Source organism: Manis javanica, chromosome 1 (genome assembly GCF_040802235.1).
Source record: "Manis javanica isolate MJ-LG chromosome 1, MJ_LKY, whole genome shotgun sequence".
Lineage (NCBI taxonomy): Eukaryota > Metazoa > Chordata > Mammalia > Pholidota > Manidae > Manis > Manis javanica.
In genome coordinates this window covers 57,550,691-57,568,454 of record NC_133156.1, presented here as the reverse complement: position 1 = coordinate 57,568,454, position 17,764 = coordinate 57,550,691, and the positions used below count along the sequence as shown (strand labels likewise).

Genomic DNA, 17,764 nt, shown 5'->3' with positions numbered 1-17,764 from the left:
ATGAATTACACAATCTGCGCAGACTGTATGGTTTATCTCAATAAAGCCTTTTTTTAAAAAAGTTAATGGAATTTCCATCCTGCTGTCATATTGCTTTCATTAATTTAGTCGAATACATCAAGGGAAAAATGAGCACCTCGGTGTTTATTACATTACTACTCAGAGGACTAAAATCTTACTGAAACGAAAATACTAATCTAGTTCATATTTGCAGCAGCAATTTGAGGACTGAATTTATAATCAAACCTAGTGATTTTTTCCCTGAAAATATTTTGCTAATCAAATGACACCCTATAAAAGTATGAGCCACAAGCACTTTCTAAGAGAACAGAAAGAAAAAATGTCTACCTCCCCAAACACAGAGAACTACAAAGGACAGAACAACAGTTTCCCTGAACAAACACGACTCAAAAAACCAAGAGACCAACCACAGCAGAAATTCTTACTTAAATAAACAACAGAGATAGCAGCATAGAACAAACAGCTAAAAGCTATTGTGGGGCTCAACACACAACCAATAGCTTTCAGTTTATATAAACTTGGGCTTTTCAATCTTGGATAGGGCTCAAACTCCAAATTGCGTGCAAAAGACTTCCTGCTTGTCCAGGTGAGGTTACCTCTAAAGCAAGATGGCAAATTTCTATATAACATTAGCATGAATACAAATATAGTGTTTTCTTTTTCTGATTTTTTTTTAAAGTTATATTCCATTTAAATGCTACTCATCTTAACATAAGATGTAAACTATTGTCTTCAGGCTCAAATGTTTTCCATGGGAACAAACACATCAAATTTTTTCTAAAGTCTCAGTGAAAAACTTCGATCTAAGTTGCAGAAAATCACTTAACTAACTTTTCAATTTTTAATTTGGTGCTAAACAAATAGAGAGTGTTTTTCAAAACAACACACAGAAAATGTCTTACCAAGCTTCTCTCATATTTGTCCTACTTAAATTTACTACAATTAATCATTTTTTACTCACACTGCATTATTGTAACAGTATTACAGGCAAATTCTTAAGTAACTAGGAATCAGTAAAATTCCTTCCATTAAGAGTTGAAATATACAAATAATTTTGATGCAAGATCAGCTGTCTTCATTTGAGATAGAATGTGAAAAAGGATCATCTTAAAAAAATATTAGGAGATACTTCTGAAAAATAAAAGATTTTCTATTTTAATCTCAGGGGAGGAAATGATCTAATTGATGTCACATACTTAACTTTGGTTTTAATTAGTGATAATCAAAATTATCAAGTGTACTTGTCCCAGAGGGGACCACCATAATAGTAGTTATTGGCTATTAAAGTAATGGTTTACTATTTCATTTACAAACTAAAGTAGAAGTAAAGGAAATGCCAACTATGCACAGAACAATAATATATCCATATCCATTCAATGTTTGACTAACATCTAAGTGAGAGATGCTGTTCATACATTATTCCATTTATAAATATACATGTGTTTAATTTAGTACATAACACAAGTAGATAGATGCTTGCCACATGCATTTTATGGTAGCATGGTAGTTACAGATAATGTGGTTAACATCAGCACACATCTGTGTTACATGCATGGCCATCAAAATAATTGTGGCATGCTTTAATGACACTGAAAGAGGCCAAGCTTGTTGCAAAATGATTACTTCCAACAAAAGCCTTTTGTTAAATTACTGTTTAGTTAAATGGCATATAGCCAAAGTAACAGCATTATAAAGTTGCTATTGCCTTTGAATCACTCACCAATTTTCAACCTATTTGTAAAACAAGATAAGCATCATCAGGTTATAAAAAGTAGTGAGGGATCAGGATTTTCAATTCATGTTTCTTTGACAAAATTATTCCATTTGATCCCAAGTCTTGGCTGCTGTCTTAACAGAATAATGTACATGTTCCACAGCTGACAAGGGCACAGCTTTCATGATTAAATAGGAAGCTCACACTCCAGAAGACTTTAGGCTTTGCACACCAGAAAGATTTCTTTGTTGTTTTAGTATCACATCAGCAGTCATCTTTTTCTGTTTCTTTCCCCAAGCCAAAGAGAATCTGTATCTTCTCAAAAATTAATGATATTTTTGCCATTTTATTCACATAGTACATCAAATAATATTATATCATCTCGTAAAGAAAGTTCGTTTCCTGATTTCATTTGGGCGGAAAAAGGTGTTGGGAACATAAAGAAAAGCTGAAAATTTAAAATATAAAAATATAAAGCACCCTCCCCCAAGAGAGTCTTTTATTGCCTTCAAAAGGAAACACCAAATGAGAATCTGATTGACTTTTGCTTATTATAATTACTGGGGAAGCAGTATGCAAAACAATTGCCTAAAGGAAAGGGTTAACTTTATCTTGTGATTTAATTGGTCATTTTTGCTCCTGTCCCCTGCAAAAGAATGACACCTGTGAAATTAGAATCCTGTACACCAAAAAATGGTAATATCTAAGCTCAAGCTTTTAGCTAAGAACAATTACTCTAATGTGCATAAAGCTATGTAGAAACTGACACTAGGAAAAGCCCAGGGCCTATGCCATGAGGATCAACTTTTGAGATGACAAGACTAGACAGCACACTTGACAGTCGGAAGTTGATTTCTCAGACGGCCAGCTCTGGGGGAGAGGGGAGCAGTTTCCCTTCACCAGACTCAGCGGCTTAGTTATCTAAAATACCTCAGTGATTTAAAATTGAAGGAGAAAGGGAAACAAAACAAAACCTTCCACTTTCCTATTTTTACCTTTAGGTAATTACGCTGTAGTAGCAAGAGTGATACAAGCGCGCAGGCGCGTCGGTCGGTTGTCAACTATAAACAGAACTCACCAAAAATTAAGGAAGTGGATCTCTGCAATCTCCCACAGCCCTTTTGTTTGGGTTCTCTAGGTTAACAGTAGTAATTGCGTCTTAACGACCTACAAACGGGCGCAAGGTATCACTCAGATGCTTTGCGGGATGTTTACTTGAAGGTGGGTAGAAAACCAGAGCGCTTGTGCAAGGGGAAGTTATTTTCTGTCCAAACGCAGCATGATCCAACTAGACCCAGGCACAATCGCAACCACCCGGTAAGTGTGTTTCAACTCCTGAACTGCTTTACTTCCCCAACGACACTAACAAGGAGAAAGTCTTCGAGGAGGCCGAGGGAACCCGTGCCTTCCGCACCGTTTGCCACCTGCCTGGATATTGCATGCGGCGCCTCGCGGGGAGCTTACGTGCTCTGGGGCAGCAGGTGTCGGCAGAGTTGGGTCTTGGCTGCAGGACCACGGATTGCCGCTGCGAGTCGGTGAGCGGACTGCCTCTGGGACGTGAAACTTACTTCCCTTTCTGAGGGGCCTCGGAGCTCGCCCCGCCGGCACGTCCGCCCTCCGCCAGAGAGCAGGGGCAGCGGCGGCTCGAGCCCACGGCGGAGACGCAGCCGCCCGCCGCCCCCGCAGCGCGCAGACAAAGCCGCGGACCCGCACCACGCCCCCGGCCCGCGCCTACCTTGATGCCCTGCTGCTGGGTGGTGAGGGTTAACTTGGATTCATTCAGGAGCAAAACTTCGCAGTAGAATTCTTCCGGAACAGCGCAGAAACAGCCCATGTCGGCCGCGGCCGCCTCCAGCCAAGCGAGAACGCTGCGACCCCGGCGCTGAGCCGCCCCCTCGCCTCAGGCGCCCGGCATTAATTTATTGTCCGCGCCGTGACGAGGCCGAGAGGGACCGTCCCCGGGCGGGGGTCCAGGGCCACGCAGACGGGCCGCCGCGCGCGGACTGAGGTAAGGAGGGCAGAGGAGCCCGGAGACTCAGCGCCCGGGAGCCGCCCGGGAAGCGCCGGCGGAACTGCGCGCGGAGGGCGGCGGCGCGTCCCCGCGCATCCTGCGGCTCAGGCTTCTCCGAAGGCGGGCGCGCCGCGGCCCCTCCCGAGTCCTGGGGACGACAAAAGTCGCCTGGCAGTGGGAACACGAGGCAGAGTAGGGAGGGACGCGTGCTCGAGGCCCTGCCCGGACCTGGACGCCCCGAGAAGCTCCGCAGCCCCCTCCGGCCGGCGAGTGCCGCCAGCGCCGAGCCCACCCCGCAGCGCCCGGTCCGGTCCGCCGAGTGGGTAGCACTGGGCTGCTCCTTTGTGTCGGGGTACCCACGACGTCCCAGGCCACCACAGGGGCGTGCGAGCGGCGACCCTCAGTCGGCTCACTTTCACCTCCCGCGGGCACCGGGAGTCCGAAAGGGATCGGACAGGGCAGCGGGCTTCTTACCGAGACCGGCGAGGGAGGTCAGCTTGTTGCGGGGCGCGGCTCCGGTCTGGGGACCCCAGAGCTCATCACGGGGGACTGTGTGTGGCCAAGTTCAAGCTCTCGCTCAGAGAATGCCCTGCCGTGGCGGCGGAGTGCTGCTTCTCCGGGAGAGTCGGAGAAGCGGGGAGTCGAAGGATTTGCGGGCGGAGAAGCCGGCGGGTGGTGGGGGTGTGCCCTGGGCGCCCAGGCCGCAGCGGCTCTCGGGAAAGTTCTCTTGGCTGCACTGATGGAGGCGCCCCGGGCGAGAGCCGCCCAGGTGCAGCTGGGCCGAGCTCCGGCGTCTGCAAAAAGCCCTGGAGGGCAGCAGAGGCCCAGTAGCCGGGAAGGGGGCGCCCCTCTGGGCGGGATTGGCCTGCGAGCGGAGGGCGGAGCGGAGGTGGTCGAACAGCGAGGTGCAGGCGGGTGTGCTCAGGAACGCGGGCGTGGAGCCTGAGCTGCCCGGCAGCCCCGAGCCCTGCTCGCTGTGTCTGTTTCCCTGGGAGACCCGGAGGCTTGGCTCTAGGAAGGCAGGAGGCGGCTCTGGTCCGACCCTGGCGTTCGCCGCTCGCAGTCCCACGCCCTCCGCGCGACCCGCAGTGGCCAGAACTGGCGGGCACAATAGCTCTGAGGCTGCAGTGACCCCTGGTGGGTCCTCGTGTCCGTGCACAGCAGCCGAGGCAGCGCCGCGGGAGGGGCAGGGTCCCCGCCGGCCTTCGGAGCAGGTGCAGTTGTGCTTTACAACTCGAAGTCGGCAGTGAGTTAGTGCGAGTGGAAGTAAGAGGACACACAAGGGGAGGACGCGGGAAAGGGTTGACGGTAGACCTCCCAGAAAAATTCTCTGTCCTGAGAAAGAGAAAGAGCTTTGGCATCAGACATAGTTTTGAGTTCCCTCCTCTGCGACTTACAAGCTAAGTAACCTAAGCTCAAAAATTTACTTAAAAATGTTAGTTCCTTTTAAGAAATTGTTTTAAATTGGCATCCTCAGCACAGTACAGTGAAAATGAACAATTTGCAACTTTGAAGGGAGTTCTTTCCATAGTGATTTGTCACAAAGCACCTTCTTGTAGGAAGCCTCCTTCCCTGTTATCTCAGCCCCGTCTTAACATGAACTAGCAGCACAAAACCCCAAGTGCGATATGGCCCTGCCATGTTTGGTATGAACTTCGCCTAAAGCTGTGAATCAAACCCTATTTTATCTTGCAAGCTTTCTGTGAAATTGAAGCAGGTTTTGGATTTCTAATCAAATTCTGTGTCCAACTTTGCATTGTATTGTCAAAGTTTTGTTTGACATGAGCTGACGCCTCATTCTGGATTTTAGTGTCATTACTTGTAGAGGCTTTCCTTTCCTGTAATGTAATATTCCTGATACAAATTACCAATTGTGATTGGAAGATTTCAAACAGATTTTCATTCTTTACCACAATATACAATAGAGCCACCTAAGTGTGCAAAAACACAAGATAAAGGTCCAAGTGTAATTATTTGTTTCCCAGTTTTGGGTTTTGCCGCCACCTGTTTTATGTCCTTCGATTGTTTTCGTTTTTGTTTTACCTCCAATGGTAATGGAAAGGCTGGGAGTGTGAGGTGGGACAGGGATCCTGTTCCATGCTCCTCATAAGGGAAAGTACAAAATCATGAGGTCCTATACATACAATAGCCTTCTCTGAGTGAACCATTTTCTTTTCCATTTTTTTTATCAGGTACTGGAGAAAAGGGAAAAAATCCATTTAACAAAAAACTGGAGCTTCCTAGAAATAATAGGAAGATTCCATTGGGTTTTTTTCTTTAAACAGTCTTATTGAGCTGTAGTTGGCACACAGTAAACTGCATGTATTTAAAGGATATAAGTTGATGTTTTGACATATGTGAACATGAAGCCATCACCACAATCACTCTAGTAAACCTATCCATCACCATCTAAGTGTCCTCCTGTACCTTTGTTATCACTTCCTCTCACTTCTCACCACACCTCACCCCTGGGCAACCACAGTTCTGTTTTCTGTCACTATGGATTATGTGCATTTTCTAGAGTTTCATATAAGTGGAATAATTATTCATGCCAACTCTCTCTTTTTTTTTGTCTGGTTTGTTTCACTCAGCATAATTATTTCGAGATTTATCCAGATTAAGTGCATTCATTTGTGTTGCTCAGTAGAATTTTCTTATGTCTATATAACATAATCTGCTTATGCATTCATTGGTGTGGTTTCCAGTTTTTTAATATTACAAATAATACAAATGGTACAAATCCTGCTATTGTAAGATTGTACTGGGCAGCTCAGCATGCCATAATAAAATGCCATAGGCTGGATGGCATAAACAATGCACAGTTATTTTCACACAGTTCTGGAGGCTGGAAGGACAAGATTAGGGTGCCAGCATGGTTCCTTTCTGGAGAAACCTCTCTTCCTGGTTTACAGGCAGCTGCCATCCCTCTGTGTACTCACACTACCTCTTCTTTGTCAGGATGTGTGGGAAAGAGTCCAGCCTCCGTGGTGATTCTTCTAATAAGGACACCAAACTTTTGGTAGCAAGTCCCCATCCTTATGACCTCCTTTAATGTTAGTTACCTCCTTAGAGGCCCCATCTCCAAACACAATCACACTGGGAGTTAGAAGTTCAATGTACAAATTTGGAGGACACAATTCAGTCCACAGCAATGATCCATGTCTTTATATGGACATGTGCTTTTATTTCTTTTGAAATAAAAAAGTGAAATAATTGGAACCAAAGATATACAAATGGCAAACAAGCACATGATGCTGTACTTCCTTAGTCATTAGGGAAATGCAAATTAAAATTGTAATAAGAAACCAGTACAGACCTACCATAACACCATACCAAGTGCCATGAGGATGGGGAACATTCTGAATGCTCAGACACTGCCTGTGCCAATGTAAGAAGATGGTGCAACCACTTTGGATGACACTTTGAGTTTCTGAAAAAGTTGAAGATATCCCTACCACAGGATATTGGAGGAAGACTCTTTGTATCAAGAGAAACAAATTAACAAGATCCTATTCAAACACATTTCCCTCCCAGGAATATTGTATAGTTTTTCAACATGTGCATAACATAATATACAGTCTTTTTAAAGCCTGCATCAAAGCCTTTGATTTCTTCTCAGAGATTTTTAGAAAAATATTTTCTCTGGTCAAGATAACATTTTGTCATAAGCCTATGTAGATGAGTCTAAGGACAAAAAAGTTCAGAGTAGATATAATTTTATGGAAATACGTAGGCCATCTGTGAAGGACTGCAGGAATCTCCATCCTGGAAGAAGTGATTTCACTTTTTCACTTGAAAAAACAGGCCCCGCCCCTTGTTGAAACATGCACTTCAAAATGCCAGAGTTCTTTTTAAAAGCACCATTGTCTTTTTAGGAAGATTTAAGCAATTCAAGTCTCCTGTAATCTTTTTATACTTTGACATTTTCCAAACTAACTCTAACTTGCAAAAGAAAAAAAACTCATTTAAAACAGTGACAGTAAATAACTTAATTACTTAAATACCCAAAGGCAAACACAGCAGAATCAGCAGGAAGGCTTGTTAAAACAGAGATTCCTGTCCCCACCCTGTTTCAGACTCAGTAGGTCTGGAGTGGGGCCTGAGAATTTGCATTTCTAACAAGTTCCCAGATGGTGCTGATGCCGATGGTTGGGAACCACACTTTGAGAACTACTTCTTTAGTTATTATCTTTCCAAAAAATAATAAAAGTTGGTCCTAACTACCTATGAATAATATTTCAAAAGGGGATAGTTCATTCTTTACCAGTAGCCTCCCTATTACTCCACCTCATCCATTATGCCTGTCAAGGGAAAGAGTACTGAAGACCCTGCCAAGCAGGTTACAGCAGAAAGAGTAGCTTTTAAGAAAGATAAATATCCCTATTTTAATTCCATCATACCACTTCCTAGTCAATCCAGATGTCTTACTCATTTTTCCTGCTAATATAGTATGTGCTCAGGCATATCTAGTTTTTAAAACCATCCTGCTTTCTGACTCACTTCATATATGTGTCATTAACCAGTTATCCTCTGCTTCTAAGTACTGAAGCCTTAGATCCCGTTTATTAAAATGCCTCAAGGGTATTACCCACATTTCAAGAGAAGTCATCTCCCAAGACAGCGATCTAAGCTATTTCTTTTTCCTTGTGATCTCTGTATAAAAGTTCTTTGGGGTTTATTGAGAATTCTTTTGCACAGTTTTTAATCCTGGTTGGTAAATGAATTGATATGATTTATATTTAGTATAAATGGTTTGGAACTTTGACTTTGAAATACCCTAGTCTCCCCTTGTCTGTTTAAATGTATACCATCAAAAAATGGGAGCAGGAGAGCTAGTTGATACATCTAGACCCTTCAAGGACATTTTTGAGTTTTTTAAACAATAAACTAACATCTTTGCCTATCGGATGATTAAAAGAGATTCCAAAGATTAGCAAGAGTGGGTGAAATAGGTATTTTGATACATTGTTGATGGAACTGTAAATTGATTCAGGCTTTCTGAAGTGCAGTCTGTAATAAATATAGTAATCTAAATATGTATACACTTTGACCCAGAAATTCAATACTATCTAGGAATTTGTCATTATCAAATAACAGACACAGATGTATATAAGATATATTTACTACTGTATATTTTTATTAAACTTTTTCAACAATCCAAGTGCCCAATAACAAGGAGTTGTTACACTATTTCTAGTGTATTCATATAATAGTATACCCATTAGCTGTTAGTAAGGATGACATGAATCTACGTGCACTGACATGGAAATGTACCCATAGTAAACAGTGAGGTAAAAAAGAACAGCTTATATAATAGTACAAATAGAATGGTCCATTTTTGTTCTTAAAAGAAAGTATGTATTATTTTTTACAATGAGTAGAAATTAATTTTAAATGAAAACAGATTTTTATATTAAACAAAAGAATGCTGTCAAATTACTGGTTCATGAAATTGCCTTCACTTAAAAATGAACTCCTTTTCTACCTTCTAACCTGGACTTTAATGTGTTGACTATTTTACCTGTTTTATGTATTCTGGTTTGCACCCTAAATAAAGCAACTTAATTTTATTAACATCAGTATACTGATATGGTTATTAATCTACCTACAGAAATTTGAGGAAAAGAATGAGAAAATAGGCTTTTAGTTATCCTGCAATTATTTTCATTTTAAGGTAAACTAGCCACGTGACCTTTAAGAAGCCCCGCCATCTCTATAAAATAAAGTATCTGAGACTTGTATTCTGGTGCCTCTAGATTTTCATGCCCAGCATACTGCTTTTCCATTCCTTTCTTATAGAAACAACACATTGCTCTTCCAAAAAGGGTGGTACGCCCAGGAAAGAGCAACCCAGTATGACATCTGGCAAAGAAACATCTGGAGTAAATGACTTCTGAACTTGTCTGGCCTTCTGATTCTGATATTAAGAAGTTGCCAAGAAAAACTGAAAACAGTCATTTCCTCTGTGGAGAGAACATAGGTTGTTGGTGGATTGGACTAGAATGGAGACTTAACATTTTTACTATAGTCTTCTTTGTACATTTAAAATTTTGTATCCTGTTATTTTGTACATGAGATACCTAATCACTATTTATGTAAGTATTTTACAATCATATTTAAGAAGAAATATATTTTATGATCTCATCTTTTTAAATGAGCATGCACAAAATAAGAACTACATTCATGTATGTGAAAATATCAAGTTATTATCTGTTTGTGGTAGAACTGTTAGTGAATTTTGTCTTTTCTATGATTTTGTTTAGTGTTATAAATTTTCTTCCATAAATATTACTCCTGTGGCCAGAAGATAAGTGCTTTAAATTTTAAGCATTAATCTTATAAAATAAAAAATGTAAAATAAAAAACAAAAGGAGACCAAATGAGCACATAAAAACAAGGGAAGGGAAAGTTGACGCAGAATCTCTATGCAACCATGTCATCTGACACAGAGAGGAACTCAGTGGATGGCCTGTGAGTCACTGACTTTCAGCCCCTGAGTCCTAATGCCCTATGTCATTGTAAGCTGTTTTCTCAGCTTAAAATTCCCTTCTTCCCAAAACCCTCCTCTTTGAAAACCTCCACCTGCAGCCCCATTTTCATCTTGGCAGGTCCCACTCCTTGTTCAGGCATCCTCTTTATCCCCCTCCCCCACCGCCCCCCACAGGGAGCTCTTGACTCCCAGGTCTGGGTGGGGTCCCAGTGTAATCTGCATTATTACCACCCCTCTACTGGCATGTGGGTCCTCATATCAGGGCCAGGTTTGACTTGTTTGTTCATCATTGTATCCCAAGCACCTGTCACAGTGCTTGACAGACAGTAGACTCGCAATAAGTAAGTGTTGAGTAAATGAGTGAGATTACTTCGACGAGCTTCAATTCTGGCATGCTAAATGCACATTTCTTTTTGAACACCCTCAACTGGACTCTTGCTTGATTTCCTTCTAGAAAATTTTTACCTTGCCAGATATCCATCTTATTAATCAAAAGCACTTTTGTTGATGCAGTAATAGAGCTGGAGTAAGCATACAACCCTTGCCCTGTATGGAAATATGCACTTCATCCCAGGGCTTCGCATTACCCTGCATGTTACTGGGTTCTGTGCTTGGCACTCGGATCTCAGAAGTTTTCTGAAATATTCCCTTACTTTCTGTAGAAATTAACTTGAATGAGCAATTAAGGAGCTAGTAAATACCTCAGACTTCTTGGGGAAACTTACAGACCAAAAATAACACTCAAGGTGTTTTAAATAAATACGAAATACTATTAAAGGTAGCACTTGAGCTGATGTCCAAGATGATACTGATAAAACAGTGGCAATAAACTGTTCCTTTAGAAGACTTGGTTGGGTTGCCCAAATGAAGAGTGATCTCTAATAATTCATTTAATGTGGGTTTAGAGCATGCTTTATTGATGTTATGGTTGTAGTTGTTCAGTAGTATCATAAAACAGTGGCAAGTAAGACAATTACATAGAACCTGTAGCATGTGAAATCTGAAAGGAACTTTAATGATCACCTAATCCTACCCTCTAATTATCTTACAAATGAAGGTATTGAGATACACAGAGATGTCTAGCTCTTGGCATAGAGTTGTGTTTGGCCTCAGGACTCCTGCCCTTAAGTCTTAATTTATTAATTTTTTTCATTTGTAATTACTACTTGTAACATAACCCCACCCAAAACCCTGGGAAAGTATGAAATTAAGCTTTGTTGTATGTACTTATAATGCACATAGCACTACTGTATGTCTGAATATTGTAAATAAGTTGTAAATAGGATAAGGCAATATTTAAGAGGGGATATATATTCAACCATGATCAAATTACTGTGTTTCACTGACTCTAAGATGCCACTGATTGTATCAGTAACTGATTTTATTTGTCAAGAAAGAAAGAATAACACTGCCAATTAATTGAAGTCATACCAAATATCAGAGCTACCCAAGTCTTAGAAATAATAACAGGAAAAAACAATGTCATCTTGAAAATTGAAGAAGTATTGTGTTAATTAAGATCATGTTTACACTATTCTTTTCTGCAAAATAATTGATCTAATGTTACTAATGTCTCCATATTTATATTATGTTCATTGGTAAATATGAGTGAAGGACACAGGTACAAAAAGTTTCATATAAAAGATGTATATAAGAAAGAATGCATGTATATAAATTTATTTGTGAAAAAATGGTATCAACATGCTTTTGAAAACCCAACTTAAGCCAATGTTTACAAGAGAGTCTACTGCCTCACTGGCTACAAATTATATGAGTTACAACTCCAACCCTGATCACTGCTTTCAGCGCTGCCCCTCAGAGCAGGGTAAACAAGGGATTATAATAGGACCTACCTTGTGTGGTCATTGTGAGGATTAAATGGACAAGGCAGTGCTCAGAACAGGGACTGGCGCTTGGTAAACTGTTAAAGTTTTGTGGCTGCACCAGTGACCGTGACATCATCCATCCCTGAAGCAATCCCTGTGGCTAGAGGGAGACTCTACTGAATGATTTAGCCTGAGTCAAAAGACACCTCCAGAGGGATGAGCAGAATGTGCTTCTCTAGAACCACATGGCCCCCAAATACGGGCACTGGGAAAGAATAACTAGGCTATTGAGACATGTATAGCAGGAGGGATTACCCAACAAATACCCACTATACAAATCATGGTTTAAGTACATAGGGTTGTTTGACAAATCATATTGTAAAGTAAAGACCATGTATTTAAGGTAATCATCCTATGCCTTATATTTTTGACAAATGTGTGTTTTTATACACAAGGTTCCATGTTATATGAATTACACATTTTAAAAATGCTACTCAGACTCTCCTTTTCCCCACATATTTCTATTCATGTTACTATTCAGTCAATCCTACCCACTGTGCACTAGACTTAGTAGTGAACAAACTGGACATTGTCTCTGCCCTGGTGGAGTTTGCAGTCTTATATAATGAGAGTTCTTAGCAAGATTAAAGAAATTAATCTTCCTTTAGCTAGATCACTATTATATAAATAGAAGTGCAACTGGTACTCTAAAAAATCAGAATTTGAATTTTTTTGGTTGAGTAGATAATTTTTTGTACTGTAATAATGCATTTTTTGTGTCTGTCTCCCCTATAAGACTATGAGTTGCTTCAAAGCAGAGACAGCAACCTATTCAGTTTCCTATCTGTCACACCTAATATAGTGCCTGGAACATCATACATATCCCCAGCATTTTTTAATTGAAGAATAGATGAAATTCAGTATTATATTGGTTTCAAGTATACAACATAGTGATTTGACAGTTATCTACATTATTAAATGCCCACCCCAACTAGTGTAGTTACTATATGACAACATAGAAAGATGTTACGGAACTATTGACTATATTCTCTATGCTGTACTTTCATCCCTGTAACTAACTTATGATTGAGATTTTGTGCCTCTTTATCCCTTTTGGCTATTTCACCCACCCACCCCAAACCCTCCCCCATGCTAACCACCAGTCACCTCTCAGTATCTATGAGTCTATTGCTATTTTGTTCATTTGTTTTGTTTCTAATTTCCACGTATACGTGAAATCATGTGCTATTTCTCTTTCTCTCTCTCCCTAGCTTATTTCACTTAGCATAACACACTCCAGGACCGTCCATGTTATTGCAAATGGCGAGATTTCTTTCTTTTTATAACTGAATAATATTCCATTGTGTATATGTACCCCTTCTTCTTTATCCATCTACTGACGGACACTTTGGTTGCTTCCATATGTTGGCTATTGTAAATAATGCAGTAACAAACATAAGAGTACAGATATCTTTGCAAATCAGAGATTTTGTTCTGTTCAGGTGAATTCCTAAAAGCAAAATTACTGGGTTGTATGTTATTTCTATTTTTAGTTTTTTGAGGAAACTTCACACTGCTTTCCAAAGTGGCTGCACCAACTTACATTCCCACCAGCAGTGTAGGAGGGTTTGCTTTTTCCACATCCTTGCCAGCACTTGTTATTTCTTGTCTTTTGGAAAATGGTGTGAGGTGGTATCTCACTGTGGTTTTGATTTGCATTTCCCTGATGATTAGTGATGTAGAGAATCTTTTCATTTGCCTGTCGGCCATCTGTATGTCTTCTTTGGAAAAAATGTCTATTCAAGTCCTCTGCCCATTTTTTAGTTGGTTTATTTGTTTTTCATTGGTGTTGAGTTGGCCACAGCTTTTAATTAGTTAATTTAGTCTCTACTCCAAAATAGTAGTGTGCATGGCTGGAGTGGCTACGAGTTAGGTGGGAAGAGGTATTTATCCAAATGATACTTCTGATTTTGCAGTTTTTGGTAACTTGAGGTTAAAATTTTCCTTCCCATTATCTGTATATCAAAGTAAATTATGGCGTATAATACACCTATGAAACCAAACCCGAATTTTTGCCTGGACATTTTCCCCAAATCCATTTCAAGTAGGTATGGCCATGTGGCTCAGACGTGTCCAATGAGATATAAGTGTTAAGTATTAAGTAGTACTCCTTGAAAGTCTTTTAAAAATCTTTAAGATGGAAGGAGACATGCAACATCACTGTCCTACCTTCTGATGACTGAAATTTGAATGTGACTTGTGGAGAACAAACAGCCATTAACAGATGATGGAGTGGGGACAAGCAAGGAGCCCATAGCCTGTAAGCACCACATCGGCCTCGGGCAGCCTGTCTCTGGGCTTCTCTATGAGGAAGGAAGAAAAAAATGTCCACCTGTTCAAACTCCTGTTGTTTGTTTTTTGTGATAAGTGACTAAATGGAATCCCGATGGAAACTCTCATTCATTTGTGTAAGATAGCAAGAAACCAAATAAACAACGTACATATCTTTTTAAGGACCACTTGCTTATGTGCTACATGTCACTCCTTGGATGTAAATTTAGTCGATTATTGAATGAAAATATTTAACTTCTCTCATTCTGTGTATCCTTAAAATTAGTAAGTTCTATGTCTTTGAAAATTTACACCTCAGGCATCTTAATTCATGGAGGAAAGAAGGGGATTCCTTCCCCTGCAGAGGCCACCATGGCCACCTCCAATAGCAGCCTGCCTGTCCTGCCCTTCCTTTGGCCACTTTGGGCTTGAGAACAGGAAGGGAGGCAGAAAACAAAGGTGGGGTGAGGGGATACTCCAGAGTTATTCTGTTATTATTCAGAAGTTATCATAATGAACTTTTTTAAATCCACCGCCCTTTTCTCCAGGCTCTATTGTGTAATTAACCTCCCTTAAGCTTCTAAACCCTATGAAAAAGGCAGGACCAGTGTTATCATTCCTCGTTGTGAGACTGAATAAACTGGGGCTCAGAGAGGTGACAGGACCTCCCCAGTAAGCGGTGTTTTGGAGGAAAATGGTCTGTTGCTCTAGGCCCTGTTGTATAGGCCTGACCCAAATAGAGTAATTTCTCAAAGGTGAAATACAGCAAAGATATGCTTATCTTCCTCAGTCTGAGTTAACAAAGGCTCCCATGGGACCATCAGAGATTAGACGATCAATATCCTCCCTATTTTTCCTCTTTCAGGTTTCAGATTTTGCAAGCTACCTTTGGTGGGAGAATCTGGGGTGGGGAGAGTTGGGGGGGTGCACTTGGGATTAAAGCACAAGCAGGAGACCCTTGTTAATATTTAAGTCTCTTCCCAGACTGTGCTCCTTAGAGACCAAGACCCCTGCTTGACTGATCGAACCTGCCAGCACACTTCAGCTGGCATCCCAGCAAACATATGGTGTCAGGGTCAATATTTACCTTCATTTAACATGTACAGCACTTCATCTATTTATTTATTTATTCAGCAGGCAATTAGACTACACAGAGCAAAATCCCTTTGTTCTCTGCATGGGTTGCTGAGTATCAGAGTCATGGAAAACAGCTCTCAGACAAGACTACCCAACCTTAGTGTGCAATGTTTGCATACAGTTGCTTCTCCTAAGAGAGGAAAAAAGAATATAACATATATACATACAAATATATATTAGAAAGAGATTGTTATATATAATATGTAATACATTAATATATATTAGAATGCATATTAATATCATGTCATATATATTATTTGGGAAATATCACATAGTATTCTTTTTAACTCACACATACATCATGTCAGTGTGTTATTGATGTTTTTCATGACTTTGAGAGGCTTTTGCAAGAAAAAGATTATTCAGGAACATTGTTTTAAAAAAATAAGTAATGCACTGACGTTAAAAAATGAAGTCTAGATTTTTCTTGGGCTTATAGTTATTTACAAATTATTCTGTTCATAAAACTAACAAGTTTTAGCAGTCACTTTTTTTAAGGAAGCTTTAATTAACATATTAAATTAATATACAAAGTTAGTTTAAAATACCCTCAAACATTTTAAACTGCGTTTATACATTTTATTTCCATCTTAAGTATTTCAGCTCCTAAAGAACAAGCAAAATAGTCTTATGAACCTAAATTATTATTGTACATGGGTGGTAAGCATATTTTTAAATGCTTTAAGATTTCTAATCTTGTTTTTAAACTTAGTAAAATATTCCTATATTCTCTGACTTATAGTCACAAGTTTAAATTAATTATTAAACTATAAATTTATATGGGAAACAAGGCTGCTTATTCACTCACATAGGCTCAAATTCCTTTAAATATTACAGATACTTAAAGTACCAAATATCACAAGTCCCTACACAAAAATTATTGATTCCCTGGGTTTGCCTCTATACTTAATTCTAAATCTTCCTGAGATTAAAAGATGCTTAAAAACTACGGAACCAATGTCATCTCAAATAATTTTGGAGTTACTGACTCAATGTGATACCGTTTCTTCCAAGTCACACATACTAATTGGCACATGAGGTTAGGAGTTGAAAATATGCGGCACCGTTTTCCTGCCAATCCCTATGGTCAGGTGGAGCCCCTGCTCACGATCACTATGTCCGCACTCCACATGGCTATTCAAATCTCTCCTGCCCATACAAGGTGGTGGGCTCTAAACCATGGAAATGCTACCATTCTTTCTCCCTTTTCTCCTGTCCCCACCCTTGGTACTTGGGCCAGGAACCTGGGAGAAGGCTCCCCCCCTCCTTCAATTCATCTTTATTCCAAACAATCACCAAATTCTTCCTATTTCACCTACAACCTCTAAAATCTCTCTAAACCCTGCCTCCTCTCTCTTTCCCCACAGCTATTGCCTGAGTTCAGGCTTCATCATTCTTGCCTCTGGTTACTCAGTGGCGCCCTGTTCCAGGGGCTCTACCACAAGCTGCCCCTTCAATCATGATGATGGCAACTACCTATCAACCACCATCCACCACTGTCATTTACAAACACCTGCTAATCAGGCAACAAGCTGACACTCTACCAGTTTTCCCACTGGCTTTCCCCAGAGCCCAGAATAAGACACAGTATTAGCCTCATTTTAGGTTGAGCAAATTGAGGCTCGAAGAGGTTAAATACCTTTCTCAAAGTCACATAGCTAGTGCAGAAATAAATCAGGATTTAAACCCAATGCTTAGCAGTTCCCTAAACAAGTCTTGTTTCCCTTCTCCACCTATAACACTATTGTTCAGAACTATATTCATGGATCTCTTCCTCTGAGAACACTCCCCTGCTCCTCATCCTAGACTGTTTTGGGTGTTTCTGCCTTGGTTTCCCCTAGCACTTTCTACATCCCTTTATCAGAGCATACTTTGCCATAAATGATTCACTTAACTTCTTTACCTTTCCAGCATCAAGAAAAATGCCTGACACATTGATAAATAAATGGAGGTGGAATGCAGATGAGAGAAAACAAGCAAATGGCTCCTCACTGTAACTCAAGCACAGATTTTGGAGACCAAAAGACCCCATCATTTACTAGCCCAGTGGCCTTGGTCAAGTCATTTAACATCTCTGATTTTATTTCAATGATTACATGAAAATGCTAATTCCTGTTGCTGGGCTGTTGTAAGAATAGACATAAAATACACAAAGCATGCTGCTTGACACAAACAAAAAGTAATAGCTGCCATTTTGATATGGTTACAGTTATTGACACCAACATTGTTGTTTC

The 17,764-nt window shown here is 40.5% G+C and overlaps 1 protein-coding gene and 1 long non-coding RNA gene across 11 annotated transcripts in view; one reads left to right on the top strand and one right to left on the bottom strand.

Moving 5' to 3' along the window:
• The window catches only part of EPB41L4A (erythrocyte membrane protein band 4.1 like 4A), a 268,086-nt gene extending 261,758 nt beyond the window's left edge, over window positions 1–6,328 (bottom strand). The window contains exons 1-2 of one of the 4 annotated variants that reach the window (XM_073232978.1): window positions 4,221–6,328; window positions 3,471–3,894 (exon numbers count right to left, since the gene is read on the bottom strand). In XM_073232978.1, the coding sequence (XP_073089079.1) occupies window positions 3,471–3,569 (99 nt within the window). In that variant the 5' untranslated portion in view covers window positions 3,570–3,894; window positions 4,221–6,328. The remainder of the gene's footprint in view (window positions 1–3,470; window positions 3,895–4,220) is intronic. The other 3 variants (XM_073232972.1, XM_036995150.2, XM_036995148.2) reach the window with 3 other exon arrangements.
• The window catches only part of LOC118967797 (uncharacterized), a 98,378-nt gene continuing 84,176 nt past the window's right edge, over window positions 3,563–17,764 (top strand). For all 7 annotated transcript variants that reach the window (XR_012129913.1, XR_012129912.1, XR_012129916.1 and 4 more), the window contains exon 1: window positions 3,563–3,743. This is a non-coding gene — a long non-coding RNA (uncharacterized lncRNA). The remainder of the gene's footprint in view (window positions 3,744–17,764) is intronic.